Genomic DNA, 22,654 nt, shown 5'->3' on the forward strand with positions numbered 1-22,654 from the left:
GTTAGAGTTAATTCAAGTTCTATGAAGACTTGACTTTCACTCATATTCTGACATGCTTTCTTGAGAAGGGGAAGAGATGGAGGTCATCATTAGCTAGCCAAGACGTGCACAATGGCCCAAGATTCTGCATCAAGTCCTTCCTGAGACTCTACTGATATTAGGAGCTTACATATTATTATAACATACATCACTGTAGTTTGTTACCCATTTTTATAATAGAGTTCATCAAATTTAGGACCCCAGTGAATTCTGTTGCAATCCATTCTGTTGTAACACCATCTGTCATTTGTGTCCCGGAAGGGGAAGGGAAGTTAAGAGCCACCAAGTTAGCCAGATGAGAAAAGTCAAATGCGGCTCTTCAAAATCTGTTTCCCAACTTGCCCTCCCCTAACATGCCTCTGTTCAGGCGTTCCAAACCTTTGTCAGGCCACCATTCCCTCTTTAAAACCTCGCAAAATTCTACTCATTGAACAACTAGCTCAGCGATCAATTAACATTTTCTATTAAACCTGTCCCAAGAGTTGCAGGCAACATTAACTGGCCTCTGGGCTGAAGCATTTCCTTGCTTATCACATGACAGTATTTAATTGTCTAAGAACCTACCTACTCAGTGGGCCTCTGAACTCCTTGAGGATGAGTATCATATGTATTCATCTTTGTGCACCTAGCCCTTGTTACTGTGCTTGTACAGCAGCAGGCACATGCTCCACAGCTGTTAAATGAATAGTGTGGAAACCACATACCATACTCCCACTTACCCATCAGCCTATTGATGAATGTTAGGGGAAACTGTTACTTTGAGGATCCAGAGAAGGGGGTTTTATACTTATAACGTCTACGTTTTTTTTTTTTTAAGAAACTTGGCATGTTATTAACCATAGGGTAGCAAAAACTTATATATGTATGTATGTGTGTGTGTGTGTTTACACGTGGATGTGTGCTTGAGTATGTGTCTTTAACAGGTTTACTGTGACTGCTTGTATTAGTCCATTTTCACGCTGCTGATAAAGACGTACCCGAGACTGGGTAATTTATAATGAAAAAGAGGTTTAATAGACTCACAGTTCCACGTGGCTGGGGAGGCCTCACAATCATGGTGGAAAGTGAAAGGCACATCTTACGTGGCCGCAGGAAGAATGACAGAATGAGAACCAAGCAAAAGGGGAAACCTCTTAAAAAACCATCAGATCTGGTGAGACTTATTCACTACCATGAGAACAGTACGGGGGAAACTGCACCCAGGATTCAATTATCTCCCACTGGGCCCCTCCCATAACATGTGGGAATTAGGAGAGCTACAATTCAAGATGAGATCTGGGCGGGGACACAGCCAAACCATACCACTGCTATAATAAACTACCACAAACTGAATGGCATCAAACAATAGAAAATTTATTCTCTCACAGCCCTAGAGGCCGAAAGTCCAAAACCGAGCTGCAGGCACAGCCACACTTCCTTTGAGGGTCCTAGGAGAGATTCTGTTCCCTGCCTCACCTAGCTTTTGGTGGCTCAGGTAAGCCTTGGTTTGTGGCTGCATTACCCCAATCTCTGCAACCATCGTTACCCTGCCTCCTTTTCTGTCTCAAATCTCTGTATGCCTTTCTCTCATAAGTACGCTGTCATTGGATTTAAAGCCCACTCAGGTAATCCAGAATGAACTCCTCTCAAGACTGTTAATTACATTTGCAGAGATCTTTTCTCAAAAGAAAGTAACATTCACAGGTTCCAGGGATTTCGATGTGGACAAATCTGCTGGCAGGACCCCCATTCAATCAACTACACTGTGTGTGCACATGCCTGTGTGCATGTGTGTTGTATATTGTACAAAGAAGAATCCTTAAACAAGGCTCTATTGAACACCTACATGTTACCAAGGTAACACAGTTTGGAAACTGTGTTAGTGCTGGGGACACAATGATGAACATGAAAGACACAATCTCTGCCTTCATAGAGGTCAGAATCTATAGGGGGGTGGGGTGAGTATGAAAATTAAGTTATTCTTTAAAGTTGGAAAACGTAATATGAGAAAAAATTACACTATGGTTGTATATAATAGTGACCTCATCTTACCTGTTGTTAAATGAGTAAGCTAACACTTTCTCCATTAGGGATGGATGGTTCAGGGAATACTACTTGATTTTCAGTTTAGATTATCTCCCACCCTGTATTGGGACATTCACAAAAAGTCCTTGTTTCTTATGTTTGCTTTACACATTGAATTATTGGACCCAAAGATACTCCATGGCACTACCACAATTCATACAATTTAGAATGCCATCACTTGCAAGACAATCATTGTTTGACAACCACCAAGACACAATGCTGCTGATAAAACTATGTCATGCCATTAACTATAAGACACATGCTGATTTCAGAGATATGAAAATGTATACCTTAGAATCAATGAAATGTTAATTTCCATTCTGAAATATATTCTTAACAATACATCCGGACAAATTAACAGCTTCTGATTAAGTAGTATAGCCAAATCTCAATGATTTCCCAGCAAAATTTTAATGCTGAATTGGCTTCACAAGCCTCAGAGTATTTTTCAACCTCTTTCCATCAGGCTAATATATGCAAATATAATTCACTAAGTCTTAAAAGTAGGACATATTCTCATATTCTGGGTCTCTTCCAGGCTTGAGACAGTTGGAAAAGTCAGAGACTGAGAAAGAACTCTAAATTCCTTGAGCAGGAAGAGGCTGCTGGAATCATCACTTCTTTCCTTGCCCAGAACCTGCTAAAAAGTCAGATTGTAAAGAACAGAGTGTGTGCACCTGTGTGTGTATTAGTCGGGGAAGCTTGTAAATACTTTAGGGATAGGCTGAAGTATCCCAACAACTCTGTAGATGAGTCATTCAGACAAAATTTTTGATCCATCTGTTGGAACATCACACCAGATCATGTGAAGTGTGTGAAATGAACAGTGCAAAGACAAGACAGGATCCCTGCTCTCTGCTCTTGGATAGCTTAGAAAGACAAATATAAAAAGGGAAGTAATAAAACTTTTAAACACGTACAACTCCAACCTAATAAAGTCTGCATGGAATCCAGGATCGAGGTTTTGTTATAATCTTACACAAAGGTTATGTAGTAGACAAAATCTCAGGGACTAATCTCACACTTGTTTCTCCTGTATTTATTCAGTCTGGGTTTTGACATTAAGATGTAAGATTCACATTGCCCTACATTGTTTTTTTCTAAAATGTAGATTTCATTCTGGTCTTTGCATGTGAGATTAAGAGGAATCAGGAATATAAGTCCATGAAAAATTGGGGGAAAGGTAAACAAAATGTAAGGGAAATTTAAGAATTTTTAAGTGGACAGATGTAGGTCATTATGGGATTTCAAAGAAAGGGACACACATACATTGAGAATAGCATGTGAAAGTTGCCCCTCCTACAAAAAATAATGGGGGAAATACACTTTCAACTAAGTAATCAAGCTGAGTGCAACCTGCAAATCCTTCTTAAATTCTGAAACACACACACACATACACACACACTTACTTGAACAGCAGCTTTGTAAAGTATCATTTTAAAAGCAAATTCTTCCCTGGAGAAAACTTAACTGCCAAAGCATCTGGACTATCCTTCTAGAAGGCATTTAACAAGCTACTATCACTTCAGAGACTCACCAGGGTACACGGGCTTCAAAATGTATTTAAATTTTCTTTAGAAAAATACATATCAGACCTCTCACAGCCATTGGAGAAGAAGGATAAGTCAAGATCAGGAACAGTTCTAGCTACAACTTCACTTCTTTAGGAACAAAATAATTGTTTTCCGATTTCATTAACTTTATGTGTTCTTGGAACACAGCCCAAGGTAGTCCTGGAAAGGAAGGTGTTGCTGAAGTGTTTTTCTACTACTAAAAGAGCAAAATAAGTTTGGCAAAGATAATTCATATCAGGAATAAACAGGTCTTTGAATAAATGGGCTGGCACAACAGCCTGGAAGAAAAAAAATCTTATATCATATGCAAAAATTAATTCCAGATGGACTAAAAACAAAAAAAAATTAACCTTCCTACAAAACCTTAGAGACTACATGTACAATCTAGGTGTCAGGGGGACCTTTCTTAGGATTGAAAACAGGAATAAGAGACTTCTCTGTATATGTGAAAATTTAAAACTCTTAAATGGAAAAATGTAGATTAGGTCAATTGATCGGAAAAATGTAAATAAGAGAAAATATTTCCATTATATACAGATAGCATCTAGAAATTGACAAGAACAAGCAAGCCAACAACAGAAAAACCAACAGAAAGTATGATTTTAATCCATAGAAGAGCAAGTCCGAGTGGTGAACATATATATAAAAAGAGAGCCCTCAAAATCACTGATAGTCAGGGAAATGCAAATTAACGCAGCAATAAGGGCTTTATATCCATTACGCTGGCGAATATTTTTTAAAACATTATAATAACTATGGTTGACACAGATTTGGAGAAATGGTATTCTCACACATCCATGATAGAAATGAGAATTGCTATGGACTTTTTGGATAGCATTCTGGCAGCATCTATTAAATCAACTCCACTTCTGTGAACTGAGTTTGATTGGGATGCAACACAATCACTTTTCCCCTACATTTTTTTCCTAAAATTATTTAGTTTTGGTAATTGCATAGGAAATGAAAAGAATCAGGAAAACAATGTTATCAAAAATGTTTTGGAGAAGTGAAACTTATTAGAAATCACAGAATTCTACAGAAACAATGAACAAATTAATGATATGTACAGGAAGGTTTAGTGAAGTATAATTCACAGAGGCCAATAAAAGGAAACAAACTGAACTCCTGTCAATAAAAGAATGAGTATTTTCACATCACGGAATATTATGCAGTTGTTACGAATTTCAATTATACCAGATGGTTTAGAAAGATTCCCATAAGTGATATAAGCAAGAGGCTGAAAAGTATTTGTCATATAATCCCATTTTTATGGAACAATGACAGAATTCTGCATGTCTCTGTATGCATATGTAATAGCAATGTAGGATTCTATGAGTATGAAGAAGATATGAAGACATGCACTGGACTGTTAGAGTGGATTACATTTGGATTACGTAGGTGGGCTGGTTTGGAGGAATGGGGTCTGTCATGAAGGAAGAAAGTTTGTTAAAAAGTATCTAAAATGCCACTATTATGTAAAATTGTGTGTGGGGGGTGGGGGGAGAGAGACTGTGTGTGTAGCGGGGGGAGAGGGAGAGAGAGAGAGTGTGTGTGTGTGTGTGTGTGTGTGTGTGTGTGTGTGTAGAAAGAACAGAGAATGAATCAAAATGTTGGTGGTTATATCAAGACTTCAGAATACCTAAGTTTTTAAATAGTTTTAGGTATTCAAATTCTTCATAATATATATGTTTATAATCAGAGGGGAATGAAGACTACAAATAGTATTTATACTTAGTTCATACATTTCCTCCCTCCCAGCTCCATGGCCTCTGCTTAGCAAGAAACTCTCCTCTGATAACACACATTTTTCAACTGTACACAATCTACTCAGGTAAGTATCTTCCCAATTGAGTCAAGGTCAAGGGGGAAAAAAAAGAAACAGAAGATGGGGGAGGGGTGAGTAAAATTCACAGTCTACCTGATCTACTATAAAGTTAATCTGAAGCTTCTTTGGTGTGGCACTAAAAGATTCTCTTAAAGCTATCTTGTTGTTTCACTTTTAGCAACTGCCACCACAACACTGATAAATACAACTATTTATAGAGTCCTCAGGTGCTAAATTGGCAGAGTGATATGTACTTTTTTAATTATTATTTTTTATTATACTTTTAAGTTCTAGGGTACATGTGCACAACGTGCAGGTTTGTTACATATGTATACATGTGCCCTGTTGGTGATATGTACTTTATTACCCATCAACCCCTGGATCTATGTCCAGAGAGAATTAAACTGGACTTTTAATTTCTCTTCCTAGTCATTACAGTGAAGTCAATATTTACACAGATATTCAATAGAAAAAATGAAATGACATTCAAACTACCACATGTGCTTCTCCCCATGTCTGGAAGTGATCTGTGAATTTCTATTATTTATTCACTAGTGTCTGTATATAGATTCTAAACTTCAACAGACTCTGAAGTTGTGTCGTCTATCTCTTATCTAATTACCCCAAATGTGGCACTTCAGTTTATGTATTACATGTAAAAATAATTAAATATTTTTACAAACGTGTCCATTTACTTATTAATATTTAAAGCCAAAAAGTGACAAATTGTTCATCAGCTTCGTTTCATGCAATGCACAGGAATTTATCAACAATGAAGTCATCTTTGGGGAACTCTCCATGAATGGAACACAAATATAACTATATTTGTGAACACACAACATGGTTTTATCAAGATTTTCATGAGACTATTTGATTTCATACAATGCAAGGGAATTCTTTCAGAGGACAGTTACAGCAGTGAACATATCATATCTAAATCCAATATCCAGGTTGGTTAATAAAAGTAAATGAATCACAATTATTCAATTTCAAAACCAGAGGTAATATCTATTAATACTTATGAACATTGACTGCTGAAGACAAATAAGTTAAAAAGTAATTAACCCACATGAAACCGGAAGACTATTTATAAACATCCCATAAAAAACTAAGAGAAATGTACAGGAGGATATTTTATTACAGGAGATTTGAAAAAAAACTCTACCAAAAAATTGAACAAAGGGCTCAGGAAATTCACAAACAAAATATGATATTATTGAAGCTATTCTACTATCAAGCAAAGAAATACAACGTTTTCATTATCTAAACTAGCAAAGGCAAAACAAAAAAAAGAACTATGATATTCAATGATATACAAAATCATGGGCTTACTCATCCACTGCTGAAGGTAGAATCTTTCCTGGATGCAATTTAGCAATAAATACCAACATTCTAAAAATAACGAATTTTGAACAATCATCCCACTTCCAGGAACCCAAAATAATAAAATGATGTAAAACGGACACATTTAAGTAAAAAGCCTCAAAAACAGGACACTCAAAACAACTAATGTCTCGCAACAGTCAAATAAATAATAGTTGATTGGTAATAACAGAATTCCATTCAGTCACAAAAGGTCTATTTCCAAAGAATATTAATAATAGAAGGAAAAGGCTCAGGATCTAATGTAAATTTTAACAAGCAGTTTTATATAAAATTTGGTGCCATTTATAAATGTATTTTTTATTTACATCCCATGCCTGCATAATAGCAAAATGTTGGTAATGGTTATGTAACAAGTTATACAATATTATCAGTCCTGGACTATATATCTTCAGACTACTGCTATATGAAAGCAAAACAAAATAAACTCTCTGTGTTGTATAAGCCGCTATTTTTTTTTTTTTTCATCTATCTTACACAGAACTGAAATTAACCTTAACTGATGTCCCTGGCCATGATGAGGCTGTGAAGATTCCCTCTGATCCTATGTCTCTTAGTGACTGACTTCCTCTTAACTGGCCAAAGACAGGACCAAAATAAACAGAAAAAAATAGAGTAGAATCTCTTAATAAAGCTTTCTGTTACTTGTTATTTATTTTTAAATAAGTAATCTGAACCTCCTAAAGTGCATGCTCTCTCTCACGCTCTGTCTCTCTCTCGAAACAACCAATTAAATAGTTTTTAACTTGGGTCTAGTGCTTGATTGATTTTGTGGGTCAGTGGTCAAAGGTAAAAAATGAATCTTGCATTATTTTAAAAACCTGAAACAGGCTAAAAATGAAGATCTAGGAGCATAAACTACTGGGGACCAGAAATGACAATGTTAGTTTTTTTATTCAAACCAACCCTTACTTGCCCATTGCTGCTAAAAGAAGACAGCAGCAATCCAAAATGAGAATCAATCATGGAATACAGCATCTGCACAGACAGCTGTCCTGGGGTTATTCAAGTGGGCCTTCTCAGGTATTTCATTAACCTTTTCTTTAATGGATGACAGACTCTGTTATAATGAGTGCTTTCTAATTACCTAACAGCAACAGATATGTTTTAAAATTTCAAAAATAAACATTTACCCTTTTTCTGGTACTTTTAGATATTTAAACTCTAGTTCCCTGCTAGGAAGGCAAATTTTCATTTCTAACATCCTAAAGTCTGATAATTGAGAAAACTGTCATCTTATTTAAAAAAAAAAAAAAAAAAAGTCTGACCAAAGAACTTTTCCTCTACTAGTTGGAGAAAAAACAACAACAGAACACAACTCATTTTAAATCTTCCCAGGGACACTTACATAAGCACTGCTCATAGAGAGTTACATTCCTCTCAACACTATATAACCAAGCTTAATCATAACAATTTACTATATATGTTAAATATTAACTAAAGTGTCTTTATAACTATAAAGAATTCATACTGCATTTTAAATTCAATAACTTGGTATTTATTAAACAACCATAAGGTCATCAAAGCCCACGTGGTATTCAAATACTTCAAACTAGGTTAACAATTAGCAGAATCAATTAAAATAACTTGCCCTGTAATTGTAAAGCAATTCATCCACAGAACTGGAAAGGAGCTTGGGAACACTGTTGTTTTCTTCTTTTACCACCATGTAATGCTCCCGCACAGCATAAAAGGAAACTCATTGTCTCGGATTCAGACACTACTGTTTCAAGTCAAACTTGGGGCTATTCTAGGAAGATGACAACTGTACCAAATTAGCAGTTGTAGTTTTGTAACATTATTTGAACCAAGTGGCTTGTTTGCTTAGAAGTAAAATCCGTGGTGCCCAGAGATGAGAGGATGGATAAATGGTAAGCTGACTATGCCATCAGGTCTTTGCTAAGAGTTGACTAGTTTCTAAGATTTATGGCATTCTAGTCCATATACTCAGGAGTCATATGAAGAGCATGATAATACCAAAGATTAAAAATCCAGTGACATGGAAACACATAATATGTAAAGGAGACATCTTAACTTCAGAATGAAAAGAACTAGCAAAAAGGTGAAAAATCGAAAAATGAGTTGTACTTTCCAGAAATACTTTATTTAGAATATGGGTAACTAATGACCCTAAGAATCATTATTTTATAAATCATGATAGTCTCTGTTTTTCCTTCTGCTAATATTAAGACCTGCCATCTTAGTTCCAATTTATGTATTTAAAAATATAATGTCCGCCTCAAATGAAACAAAAGTGACATTCTATTTCAGACTTGCAGAGCTCATACACTGCTGTAGTAATATAGATATCTTGGACCTTATAATTTTTAATACTGAGATTTGCTCATTCATTTATTAAATGCTTATTGGGTGCTTTCTACGTGCCAGGCATTGTGCTAAGAGCTGAAAAATGGTAAAAATACTTTTAGATACCTCTAACCTGAAATTCAAGTAAGCAATTCTTATGAAACTGGGAGTAGGGGTACAGCAGGGTGGTAGGGGAGGCTTTTCATGTGGAAAGGTCTGAAAGAATTCATCCTGCCAGGGGTGGTGGCTCATACCTGTAATTCCAGCACTTTGGGAGGCCAAAGCAGGCAAATGGCTCTATCTCAGGAGTTCAAGACCAGTCTGGGCACACAGCAAAACCCCATTTCCATAAAAAATACAAAAATTAGGCAGGTGTGGTGGCAAGTGCCTGTAGTCCCAGTTACTCGGGAAGCTGAGGTGGGAGGATCACTTGAGCCTGGGAGTTCAAGGCTGCAGTGAGCCATGATCGCACCACTGCACTCCAGTCTGAGGGACAGAGCAAGACTCTGTCTCAAAAAATAAATAAATAATAATATTTTAGCAGGTATTTTATATTTTACAAAAACAATACATAAACCAGAAATAAAAGTTACTTTTCCCATGGCATATCATAGCTGGTGTTGTTAAGATTGAGAGTCCTGCTGAAGATGCATGGGGAGTTTATGAGTCTTCCTAGAACCGGCAGCTCAGTAAGTGAAAAGACAGATACCTCAGGAATCTCAAACAAAAATAAACGAGTTTACAAGCTGGTCTACAAGAACTTGCTATTTCAGTAAGGCAGCCAATGAGTGAAAGAGACTAAAATACTCCCTCTTTAAACTATAATGCAGTTGATCACAACAGTCAAACCAGTTTTCCTTTCAGAAATGAACTGAATGTCTTAAGATTTTTACAGACAATGTGAATACTCATTTCAGTTGACACTTATTTCCTTTGGATATACACCTAGTAGTGGGACTGCTGAATCACAAGGTAATTCTATTTTGAATTTTTGGAGGAACCTCCATACTGTTTTCCATAATGGCTTTATTAATTGAAATTTACACTCTTACATTCCCACCAACAGTATGTAAAGGTTCCCTTTTCTCCACATCCTTGCCAACACTTTTGTCTTTTTGATATCTTGTCTTTTTGCCATTCTATCTAGAGTAACATCGATCTCACTGTGATTTTGATTTGCCATTCCTGATTAATGACGGATGTTGACCATTTTTTTCATATACCTATAAGCCATTTGTATGTCTTCTTTTGAGAAATGCCTACTAAGGTGTTTTGCCCATTTTAAATAGGATTATTTGTCTTTTTGCTATGGAGTTGAGTTCCCTATACTCTGGATATTAACACCTTATCAGATATATAGTTTGCAAATATTTTCTCCTATTCTGCAAGTTGCCTTTTTGCTCTGTTGATTGTTTCCTTTGTCATGCAGAAGCTTTTTAGTATGATGTAATCCCATTCATCTATTTTTGCTTTTGTTGCCTATGTATTTAGGTCTTATCCAAAAAATCCTCGCCTAGTCTAATGTCATAAAGTGTTTCTACTATGTTTTCTTCCATGAGTAGTTTCATAGTTTCTGGTCTTACATTTAAGTCTTTAATCCATTTTGAGTTGATTTTTATATATGGCATTAGATAGGAGTTCAGTAATAGATGATAGATAGGGGTCCAGCAATCCCACTATGGGTTATATATAAAAAGGACATGAAATCAGCATGTAGTGAATATAGCAGTGGCTACCAGAGACTGGGGAGGGCAGAGAAAAGCGGGGCAACTGGGGGAGGTTGGCCATTGGGTACAATGTTACAATTAAATAAAAGGAAGAATAAGTGTCCTACTGCACAGTGGGGTGACTACAGTCAACAACAGGGTATTGTATATCTCAAAATAGGTGGAAGAGAGGATTTTATATGTTCCCACTACAAAAAAAAGATAAATATTTCAGGTGATGGATATGCTAATTAGCCTGATTTGATCATTACATAATGTGTACATATATTGAAACGCCACATTGTACTCCATAAATATGTATTAATATAATGATTGTGTCAATTAAAAATTAAAAAGTTATACTTTTTAACTAGAATATGTAAATATTCACCTTACATTCAAGATACTTGTTTTCCTTTCTAAATGGATATTACAGTACTGTTCTCTGGAAAAAAAAAATAAAAAGACTTTCAAAACAGCCATCTTACTTGAAAAAAAAGACACTGGAAGAGCTATCTGCAAATCTTGTCCTGTGGGTCTAGGTTTATCACTGTCCACTGCCTGCTACAATGTCCTCTCCTATTTTTTTCTCATCATTTTTAGGCACAGCCAATAGTCAGAATAGGTCAAAACTGGAAGAAAGTGAAAGTATACCATATATCAATGAAAATTAAAGAGAGTTTTTTAAATCACTTTTTTTTTTTTTTTTTTGAGATGGAGTCTTGCTCTGTCGCCCAGGCCGGGGTGCAGTGATGTGACCTCAGCTCACTGCAACCTCCACCTCCCGGGTTCAAGTGGTTCTTCTGCCTCAGCCTCCCGAGTAGCTGGGATTACAGGCACATGCCACCACACCCAGCTAATTTTTTGTAGTTTTAGTAGAGACAGGGTTTCACTGTGTTAGCCTGGATGATCTTGATCTCCTGACCTCGTGATCCGCCCGCCTCAGCCTCCCAAAGTGCTGGGATTACAGGCGTGAGCCACCACGTCTGGCCTAAATCACCCACTTTGTGTATAACATTATACTAGGCACCTCTTTCCTGCTAACCATTATACAACTATAGGTACAAAAAAATGATCATCCATCACTGAAAATAATGATGAGTACATGGTTAAAAAAAAAAAAAAAAAAAGGCTGGGCGTGGTGGCTCATGCCTGTAATCCCAGCACTTTGGGAGGCCAAGGCAGGCAGATGATCATTTGAGGTCAGGAGTTCAAGACCAACCTGGCCAATATGGTGAAACCCCATCTCTACTAAAAATACAAAAATTAGTTGGGCGTGGTGGTGCATGCCTGTAAGCCCAGCTACTTGGGAGGCTGAAACAGGAGAACTGCTTGAACCCAGGAGACAGAAGTTACAGTGAGCCAAGATTGAGCCACTGCACTCCAGCCTGGGCGACACAAAAAGAAAAAAAAAAAAAAGATGCAAGTGTCTAAGCTCACTGTTTTGGTACCATTTGGTAAAACTCACCTGTGATTCTGGATTAAATTAAAAGTTCCCAGCCAGATGTGGTGGCTCAGGCCTACATAGTCCCAGGTACCTGAGAGGCTGAGGCCAGAGGATCATCTGAGCCCAGGAGTCTGAGGGCAACCTCAGCAACAAAACCAGAACCCATCTCTTTTTTTAAAAAAGAAAAGTTCCTTTCCAAACTCCTCCAGTCCCTCCAAAGCCCAATCTTGGTTAGATTAGTCAGTTTATAACACTTTCTGTCTGATAAAGACCTTTCGCCACCTTTCTATAACCTGTGGATTACCAGATCAATAACCTGGAATACTCAAAACGAAACACACTCAAGTCACCCAGAGCATTTCTCTCAGTTTCTTCTGTACAAAGACAATAAAACCTGCTGCTACCTAAATGATATGCTATACTCTGAAGCCTCCCTCAACTGATCCGTATCTCTACTACAGCCATCTCACACATGTATTTGACATATATTATTGCATTTAATTCCCATAATAAGTAGATACACAAGAATGTAAGCACCACAAAGACATACAGTTTTGTCTGATTTGTTCAGTGCTATAGTCCCAACACCTGTAACAGGGCTTGTCACATAGCAGGGGCTTAGTTAAGTGTTAGTTGACTGAATAAATAATTTACTGAATGAAGAATAGGGGCAAGTATAATGTCTAGTTTTCCTACACGGGAAAACTACAAATCAAAGGGATTACAAGACCTGACCAAGATCACATGACTATGAAATGGCAGTACCTCTAACAGAACGAAGGTCTCTTGGCTCCAAATCCAGTATTCTTTAAATTATCATTCCCCCCACCCTGGCCATGTGTACTCTCTTAAAATACAGAATGCCAGGAGAAATGAAGCCACAAGATAAACACAGAACATCTTCCAAGAGCAAAACTAAGTTACTTTGGGAAAAAGAAAAGAAAAGAAAAAGAAAAAGACATCAATTACAAAGTAGATTTTGAGAACTTACTTCAATTTCAATGATAAAACATGGATCCGAGAAAGACCTTTGACGTTTACAAACAGCCACTTGGAGCCTCCCTGGGGCCTAAGTGTCCATGTTTTTGCTCCTAGAGGCCAGTAAATGATAAAGCTGCAGAAGCCTCTGAGCACAAAGTAAGGACCAAATTTCCCACAGTCCCAACACATCCGGGACTTAGAATCTGATCTGATTCCTATGCACAGCCAGGAAGGAGAGACGGTCACTGCTCCTGTTCTACCTACTTAGCAGTCTCCTACTCTTTTTCTTCCCTCTCCCTGCCTTTCCATGCAGCCTTGGTCTTCCTTTTCCTTTCAGCAAACAGGGCCATTAACACATCTTTTATTGTGCTAGACCAGCATTCTTTAAACTGGGGTACATGTTTGGGGCAAAGCTAACACTTCCCAAGGGTCTCATCATCACAACTGTAAAGGAATCAGTTTCTACATTTGAAATTTCCAAACGTACTCTTGTTTAAAAATTAATGGGCTTGGGTCCACGATTGCGTTAGACATCCATCCTGTGATGACCTTCACTGTGATGGAAGGAAGCTGTCGTTCACCATCTCCCCTTCACAATGGTTCTTCACTCACTTTACAAAAGTAATGCACTTGTATTACCTTCTCTACATCTTTCTAAGATGCATTGCCTGAGGGTGAAAAGACCTTGGGTAGAGAAACAAAGGAACAAAAATATTGATTCACGTTGCAGGGTGAAAGTCTCCACTATTTAGGTAACAACTATTTCTGTTAAGTCAGGTAATTTCCAATTCTTTGTTTTAAAAAACAACCAGAAATCATTAAATATTGAAAGTCTTATGATCAAAATAAATACGAAATACTGGATTCCAATCTATATACTTTTTTTTTTTGGTTACAGAGAGTATGGCAGAGTGATCAATAGAATACTTTCAAGCATAAAAATATATTACACTGAGACAGAATTCTGTACAGCGGAAGCGAAATGGAGTAAGAATTTAAAGAGATAAAGAAAAGGTGTAAAATGTTTAACCTTCAAAAGATTGATTCTTGAATCTCATGAATTTTTAAACAAATGATATTAGAAATCAAATATATATTTTACTAGAGTTTTTAGAATGATGTAATACTTTAAAATATGAATAGTCACAATATGCTGAGAAATTATATCCCCTGCAAGCATTTAAACTTAGAATGAAAAGTTTTAGCATTTAACTGAAAAATGTGCTTAGGGACAGAGTTTCACCAAATCTTTTAGGAGGTATAGAAGCAAAAAGGTTGTAAGAATGCTACTCTAACACTAGCCTTCAGGGTCTATCCAAGATGAAATGAGGAGGAGAGAGAAAATGAACAATTTCCCACCCATCCAGTTTTGAGTGAGGATGGTTGGGGGGGTGGAGGATTAGTATTTTCTCCATCCTCTCCTTGGTCCTAAGCACATTTGCTGAACCCAGTTCTACAGTCAACAGTTTATAAGACTGATGATCAATCAGTTTAAATATCTGATCTTAATTGCACTGCTGACTGAGCTTAGACCTCAGCTGATGAGATACATCTCATCAAATCTCCCAAGGAGAATTGCTAGAGTACCTTTCTCTGGGTTCTCCAGAAAAACTTATGGGGCAACATTAATAAAGGCTCAATTATTTTGTATTTATCTTATCATACAAAGGCAAATTTCACCATCAAGGATGTAATATTGAACACATCTATCTACCTGGCACTTCAGGAGTGGCATGTATAATGCAAAGAATTGGAGAGTTCTTTATATATTGTGTAGTGAATATTCTAAGGATGGCAAATGTCCTGAAGAGTCATCTCAACAGACACATCTACGTTACTAGGCCCTCAAACCCCAATGTTTTTTTTCTCCTGTTCTGTAACCTCTTCTTCCCCACTGCCTCTTGCCTCTTTTCAGCCACTCCTTTGGGAAGCAGAAAGTTGTATGTATGATGGATGAGGCCAGCACTTAATTTGGTGTCTACACTGTTTTTAAAATATTGACTTTCCAGTCCTCAAGCTCTCAGAGAGACAGTGAACCTATTTAGAGCAGATGTCAGAACAACTTCAACCCTTCTCTCCTTTAGCACCAGGAGGTAGCCCAGTTTGAGATAAGAGGTCAGTCTTCAGAGTCAGAAGGTCGGCTGGAAATTCCACTCCACCATTTACTAGGTACGAGTCTTCAGGCAAGTCAATTTTTCTGAATCTTAGGTTCCTGAAGTTCTTAAAAATTGTGTTGCTGAGGATTTGAGACAATACATATTATGCATCTAGAAATGTACCAGCCCATAGTAGGCTTCTGATAATCAATAGTTGTGAAATTAGATTTTTTAATGTTCTTTAAAAATTATTTAAAATTAGCCAATCATTTCCTCTTGGCATAATGTCAACTAGTGGCATGTTTTTCAATTTTGTTCTAGTCTCTTTAAAAACAAGTGATTTGAAAAATGACTATCTTTCATGTCTAAGTATAGGGTGGGCGTGTGCAGATGTAAAATGTACCTGCAGTACTAAAACTGGGGAAAAGGCAAACACAGGATGAGGACAACACAAAACTTAAGATTTCACCTATAACATTTATAAATATGCCAGCATGTCCTCAACCTGTCCTAAACTGTGTGAAACATGTTTAAAAACATGCAAAGAATCTATGATTGACTCTTTTAAAGTCTACCCAAATTAAACTGCTATAACAACACTTTCCCCAATCAAATTAGAAGAGAATTTTTTGGTAAATACTTAATATTTTCAGGATGTGGGCAGACTGATACTATCACAATGCTCACGTTGGTGTAAATGAGGATTTCCTTTAGTCTCTAAAGCAATTTGACAATGTGTATCAAGGATTTTAATAGGACTGACATGCTTGTTCAGCAAAGTAGAAATATATTCTAACCAAAAAACTCCCACATGTATGTACAACAGTATTCATTACATCACAATTTTTAATAGCACAAAATAATACAGCTTAATAATGTCCACAATAAGGGATGAAATTACTTGGCATAGCTTAGCCCATGGACTCTTTGGCAGCTATTAAAAATCATGTTGACAAAAATATTTAAATGAGATGGGATTGTTAAGTGAAAGAAGCAAGGTATAAAGCAGTATCTGGCAATGATTCCAAATTTGTATGTGCCACTATGATTCTCAAGCGGCAATAAGGAAATAAGAGAAATTTACAATGAAGAATTGGAATTACATATAGTGATCAAAATCCATTCCGCAGCTTGAAAGGACACAGTGTTAAGACTTGCTACCCACGTCCTCATTTTAGAAAGAAGTGTGGGATGAGTACACTGCTGATTCAGATCCTTTTTATGAATGGCAGGGATAGAAAAGTGGGAAATAAAACTGAAAGTCATGTCGGAAAGTGAGATATTCCACCCCTTTAAACTTTCAGTTTAATGAAGCTTTTGAGTGGCTTTTACACCACATGCAGCAATGCTCTCTGCCTAGCTAGCAAATGTGGCAGTGTGCAGAGATGAGAGAAGGTAGGAAAAGGTAAGGACTCACAATCTTCCAATATGCACAATTTTGGAGGAGGAAATGAAACGCTGTGAATACAAACACACACACCAATTCAGGTCTGCAGATGCTATTTAAAGCACACAACATTTTCCCACCCCCACTCGAAGCAGAAACGCCTCAACACACCACCTGTGCGTCCCCCCCCCCCCGCCCCCACCCCACCGCTTCAACGGCTACTGTGATCTGCACTTCATTACTAGTTTTAAAACTTCCAGCTTATTCCCAATGCACCCTACTACTACCAACAATCAAACGAGGATAGCAAGCAAGCCAAGATTGTTTTCCAGCTTTCACGAACTTTCCTGCATCTATTTTTCACATCAGATATACAAATGTCTAATCAAACCCCACAGACAAGAAACAGAATAAAAACTCCTTTGTGTATGTATACATCTCACATTACCCACTCTTCTACCCCAGGAAACAAGGAGTAACCCTAGTGCCTGTGACTCGAAATGACATCTTTCTGCTTAGTGTTCTTCTGACCTGGCCTGTGTAGTCACAGCTCTGCCTGCCTGCCAGCCTGGGCCCGGGTACTTCCACAGCTGCCCCACAGCAGGGCAGGCTTCTTTCTGCAAACAGTCTAAAATCGCATGACGCCAAAGCCCACTGAAGTTATGATGAAAACAAGAGAAGACCAAACACACCTAAATTGCCACCTTACGTGTCATCACTCTCCAACTGAAAGGTGTCTACTTGCTTGACAGTATGCGCAACTATGTGTTTGCAGCTGTCACACCGCAGAATAAACAGTTGGGGGAAGGAGTTGGGTGGGTTTCTGGTGGTCAGTTTCAGGAAATACACCCTTCTTAGTTCTGAGCTCAGGTTCCGAATCAATACGTTTTGGAGACTTTTTTTTTTTCCAGACTGGAAATGCGCTAAACCTAAGAGTTAACCTTAAGCATACCATCACTTCTGCTAAAAACATTTTCTACACACAGCCCCAAATTACTTTCAGTTGGGTTAAACAAAACAGACAAGCTGTAATACAAGGTCTCTGAGAAATGTGATCCTTTTCAATGGTCACCCAGGAGCTTTTCCTCTTAAATCTGTTTGGCGGGGGATGGGGGAGATAGGGAGGAGAGCACCCAAATTAAGATGCCACCCGGAGCACAATGATATTCTCAAGAAAGTTGCCTAAGATAACTCTTCAGGGTTTCCCTGGTTGAGTAATTCTTGCAGGCGGGTGGGGAGGGATATCTGGCGTCCAAGATTACGATCTGCAGAGGTTTCCCTATGTTGACTTTTTTTTTAGGGCGTCCTTTTTAATTACACTGCAAGGACTCTGATTTCCACCTCCTTGTCTGCTGCTGGGGGGAGTTGAGAGCAACGCGCCAGGGCTGCGGCAGCCGCTCGGGCCAACTCCGGCGCTCAGGGGCGGGCAGCCCACTCCCCGCGGGTCCCACCCTCTCCAGCACACGCGCGCACACCCGCGTGGAGACGGCTGTCCTCGCCCGTCTGCCCCGCGCCCCAGCTGGGACTCACCGTTGTCCAGCCGCGCGATCTGGGGCAGCCGGTAAGTGCTGACCAGGAGGTCGAGCGGCACGGCCACCGAGCTCCACTTCACATCCTTGAGGCTGCAGCCCAGCGAGGGCGCCGGGTCCATCTTCCCCGAAGCCTCCTGTCCCGCGCTCCCCCGCCGCCGCCACCGGCACCACCCGCGCCTCGGCGGCCGCCGCTGCTCGCGCTTGCGGTCTGGGGCGCGCGGGAGGCGCCGGGCAGCTCCGGCCGCGGGCAGCCGGGGGGGCGCGGCGACTGGGGCGGTCCGGAGGGAGGGGGCCGGCGCCCGGCTCAGCTGCCGCTGCGGGGCATGGCTGGGGCGCCCCGCGTGCCCTCACGCCCGGAGAAGACTCAGAGCAGCCCCGCGGCTGCGGGCGGCGGCGGCGGCCCGGGTGGCTGCGGCGGCTCCCGCTCCGCCTCCTCCTCTGGCCCTGGGTCTGCAGCTGCGGCGGCCGCCCGCTCGCCTCCTCCTCCTCTTACCCCTCCTTCCCTCCGCCTCGAGCGTGTGAGGAGGAGCCGCGGGTCTGAGAAACGCCATAGCAGCGCTCCCAGCACTGACTAATCAACAAGGTGCGAGCAACGCCTGCGCAGCTCTGGGAGACACCGCCTCCGCCTCCCAGGCGCCGCCCGCTCCGCCCCCAGCTCGGCCTCCGCCTCCCGCAGCTCCCGCGGCCCGGCAGGCTCGCGTCAGCTCCCCGGCCGGGGCCGCCAGCGCCCGCGGCTCGGCGCGCTCCGCAAGCTTTAGCTCTCGCTCCCCCGTCCGACCACTAGGGCGCCCTGCAGTCTCGCCGGGTGCTGCTGCGCGCCCCGGCTCCTTCCCCGCCCAGGCCCGTCCCCGGAGCCCGGGAATTGCCGAGCGAGCTCAGGTATCGCTCCCTGAGTCGTGGTGTCGGGCACCGTCCGCCTCCACTCCCATCCTGGCAATGCGGTGGCTAAATACAAGGCACAAAAGATAGCTTTAGTGGCGCTCTCTCTTGCTTCCCGGTGACCCAGACTTTGGTCAGAAGAGTACCACAGCCCAACGGGGCTGCGGACGGCAGGCGTGGAGCACGCCTTGGCGTTTCCCCTCAACCCTACTCCCCTACCATCGGAGCTGGAAATGACTCCCACCAGTCTCAGCTTTGGCTACTAGATAAGATAAAAAGGGCAAAGCACCGAAAAGCGGAAAGGTGGTGGGTGATGAGTACCCACATACAGGAAGGTTGCCATTCGGTCTAGGACCTTCACTGAGTGAACGAGCTGCTGGAGGCGACGGGAGTTGATGAGGCCACCAAACACCGTAGACACGGAGATGGGAAGGGAAAACTAGGTTACTGGGAGGCTGCTGGGGTCAGCTGTTCTCACCCGCTTTTCCCATTCAGTTCTCATCTTAAAGGTTGGGATCATTCTCTTTTTCTAGGTATATGTACCAAGACATTAGGTAGTTTGGCAAGATTTCATAACTCGTAGATGGCCGTGCTGGGATTCAAACCTACAGTTTGCTTTGCATGATCAATCATTCTCTGTCTCTCCCAATGTTTGACATGGCCTGCTCACTGTGGACAGAGCTCAGAATATAAAGGTGGCATGTCCTGCCTTGTATGCTAATCTGCTTTCTTTCTTTCTGTCTTTCTTTTTCTTTCGCTTGCTTAACATTTTGTTAAAATAGCAGAGGTGAGTGGTTGCTAAGGTTGCGTATCAGCTCTGTTTTCAACACGTATTCAATGTTCAGTGCTTGATAAGGTACAGCAAGTACCCGCTTCGCCAGCCCAAGGGGACTTGAAAACATCCCGCTGCCTTTTCGTGGCCTGGCTTAAAAGGTCTGTGCTAATAAACCACTCCATTAACATTTGAAGAAAAACACAGATTCTTCTACACCCACCTTCCTGATCCTCTCACTTTGAAGCATTAGCGATAATTTTCACAAAATTCATCTGAAAGTTTTGACCTTTGGGTCATTCACATTGATTTTTTTAAAAAGTCTTGGAAAAAAGTGGGAAGTATTTTACTATAGAGTGTATGCAGAATCAGAAGTCCATAAAGTTCTAAGAATTGCTCACATAGAGTGTTTCGGCCGGGCGCGGTGGCTCACACCTGTAATCCCAGCACTTTGGGAGGCCAAGGCGGGCGGATCACCTGAGGTCAGGAGTTTGAGACCAGCTTGGCCAACGTGGTGAAACCCCGTCTCCCGTCTCTACTAAAAATACAAAAAGTTAGCCGGGCGTGGGGGCGGGTGCCTGTAATCCCAGCTACTCAGGAGGCTGAGGCAGGAGAATCGCTTGAACCCAGGAGGCGGAGGTTGCAGTGAGCCGAGATCGTGCCATTGCACGCCAGCCTGGGCAACAAGAGCGAAACTCTGTCTGAAAAAAAAAAAGTTTGAAAACTTTAAAGATTTAAGTGCCAGCTAATTTTTTTTTCTGAATAATTAATCACTTCTGGAAATAAAGCTCAGAATCAAAAAATGACATAGGAAACATCTAAGATTAGGCAGGGTCAAGGGTCTTTCAACCTGTAAGTAGATCCTAAACCCTTATATAGTAGGCTGATTTTTTAAAAAATGACTTTGTTACTTTTATATTCTCTTTAAAAGCTTCAGAGAATAAGAGAAGTAGTTTCCTCTCACAAAAGGACTGGTGACTTTTGACCTAAAGACAAGATAAAAAGTAAAAAGATTAATGTAATCAACTCTTTAAAAATCAATAAAGGACTTACGTTGGATCTGTTATTGCTGACCTTGCAGAAAAGGTTTTATTTCAATCTTGAGTATTAAAAGGAAGAAATTTTAGTGAGCTGCAAATTCTTAGTAAGTTTCATGTCCTGGAAGAACTCTTACAGAAGGATTTTATTTGTGAGATGGAGAGTTTTGGTTAAACTGCCAAAAACAAAAACAAAAAGCAGTTGAGAGGGGTAATCTTTCAGTCTGGCTGAACTATACTTCCAAACATGTTTCTTAAGGTTGTTGGAACAATGCAAACCGTGTATACAAAAGCATTACAACTTGGTGCAGGGGCAAAGCTTACAGGACTTTGAAGTTTATGAAAAAGGAACATCCAAGAAAAGTTTTCTTTAAGGCAACAATTGATGCACTGGTCCCTTGTTCCTACTAAGTACCTTTACAAACTGAGATTTGTGAATTAAAATATCAGCTCCAGAGCCAGATGGCTTGGATTTGATTAGTGGCTCTGCTTCTATTTAATGTCATGGGAAACTTGCTGTTTCCTCCTCTGAAAAATGAAGATAATAATAGTACTCATCTCATAGGGTTGATATGAGAATTTAATCATTTAATATACATTTAGCATTTAGAATAGTGCCAGATGCATAGGAAGTGCTATGGAAGTATTAACATTTGCTATTATTATTAAAAACCACTGGCTTTAAAGGGCAAAATTTATAGAAAAGATGAAGAGATAAATGCTGATGATTTGAATAGATTTGAAAAATAAGAAATGATTAGATTTGGGAAAATAGTTATATCAGGCAAGGAATAGAAGAACACTTTTTAAATGACAAACCTAGCTGGGGGACTTCATTGCAAATCTAGAGTCTGTGGGGTTAATTTATTCCACAGTGAACCCGCCTCCTACCCAGCAGACCCAGGCAGTGATCATGAAGACTCTGTATATGCTACTGATAAGCCCAAAGGTGAATCAGGTAAATGACACTACAGGACTCAAGTGACAGACACTTGCCAGCTTCCTAACTGTGAGTCTACTGTTTATATACGCATAACTTGTTAATTCTCTCATTATCAGCTTTGCAAGATAAAAATATTACATATTGGTTTTCCTCATATCAGAGTGTCCTGGCTCACATAATATTCTAGCAGTCAAGTGCAATATCAAAGTTCACAGCCCTAGTGATTTTTTAGGTCTCCCCATTCTTTCCCCTTTCACTTAATTGCCATGTGATCCCCAGAGCTAACTTGAAAGACAGTCCCTAGCTAATGCTTTTTGCAGTATCTATATCCTCATTGTCTATGAAATTTAGTGTAGAGCCCTTGGCATGGCGTAGAAGGTTCTTCCCTTATGTGGCTGGGTCTGCCTCCCTAAACTCACTCCTGTTTGGCTACCTTCTAATACCCTATGATCTGGGATAGCACCTGCTTGTAGTTGCCCAAATGTATCATGGTAATGCATACCCTTGTAGAGCTTGTTCTCTCAGCTTAGAATGCCTTTCTCCTTTTCTCTTACTGTGAAAACTTCATTCCAGCTCCAGCTTCCTGCATTCCATGAGCTGCTGTATCTCCTCCTCCAAGGAGATTCCTTTTTCTGTGTTACCATTGCACCTGCAATACCCTCTTTTGACTGTACTAGTTGCA

General features: G+C 40.1%; 1 protein-coding gene across 2 annotated transcripts in view; it reads right to left on the reverse strand.

Annotated features, from left to right (window-relative positions):
* The window catches only part of GAREM1 (GRB2 associated regulator of MAPK1 subtype 1), a 207,214-nt gene extending 188,621 nt beyond the window's left edge, over positions 1–18,593 (reverse strand). For both annotated transcript variants that reach the window (XM_019014065.3, XM_004059305.4), the window contains exon 1: positions 18,340–18,593. In XM_019014065.3, the coding sequence (XP_018869610.3) occupies positions 18,340–18,460 (121 nt within the window). In that variant the 5' untranslated portion in view covers positions 18,461–18,593. The remainder of the gene's footprint in view (positions 1–18,339) is intronic.
* Between the last annotated feature and the right edge of the window lie 4,061 nt (positions 18,594–22,654).

The sequence above is a fragment of the Gorilla gorilla genome, chromosome 17 (assembly GCF_029281585.2).
Source record: "Gorilla gorilla gorilla isolate KB3781 chromosome 17, NHGRI_mGorGor1-v2.1_pri, whole genome shotgun sequence".
Classification (NCBI taxonomy): Eukaryota; Metazoa; Chordata; class Mammalia; order Primates; family Hominidae; genus Gorilla; species Gorilla gorilla.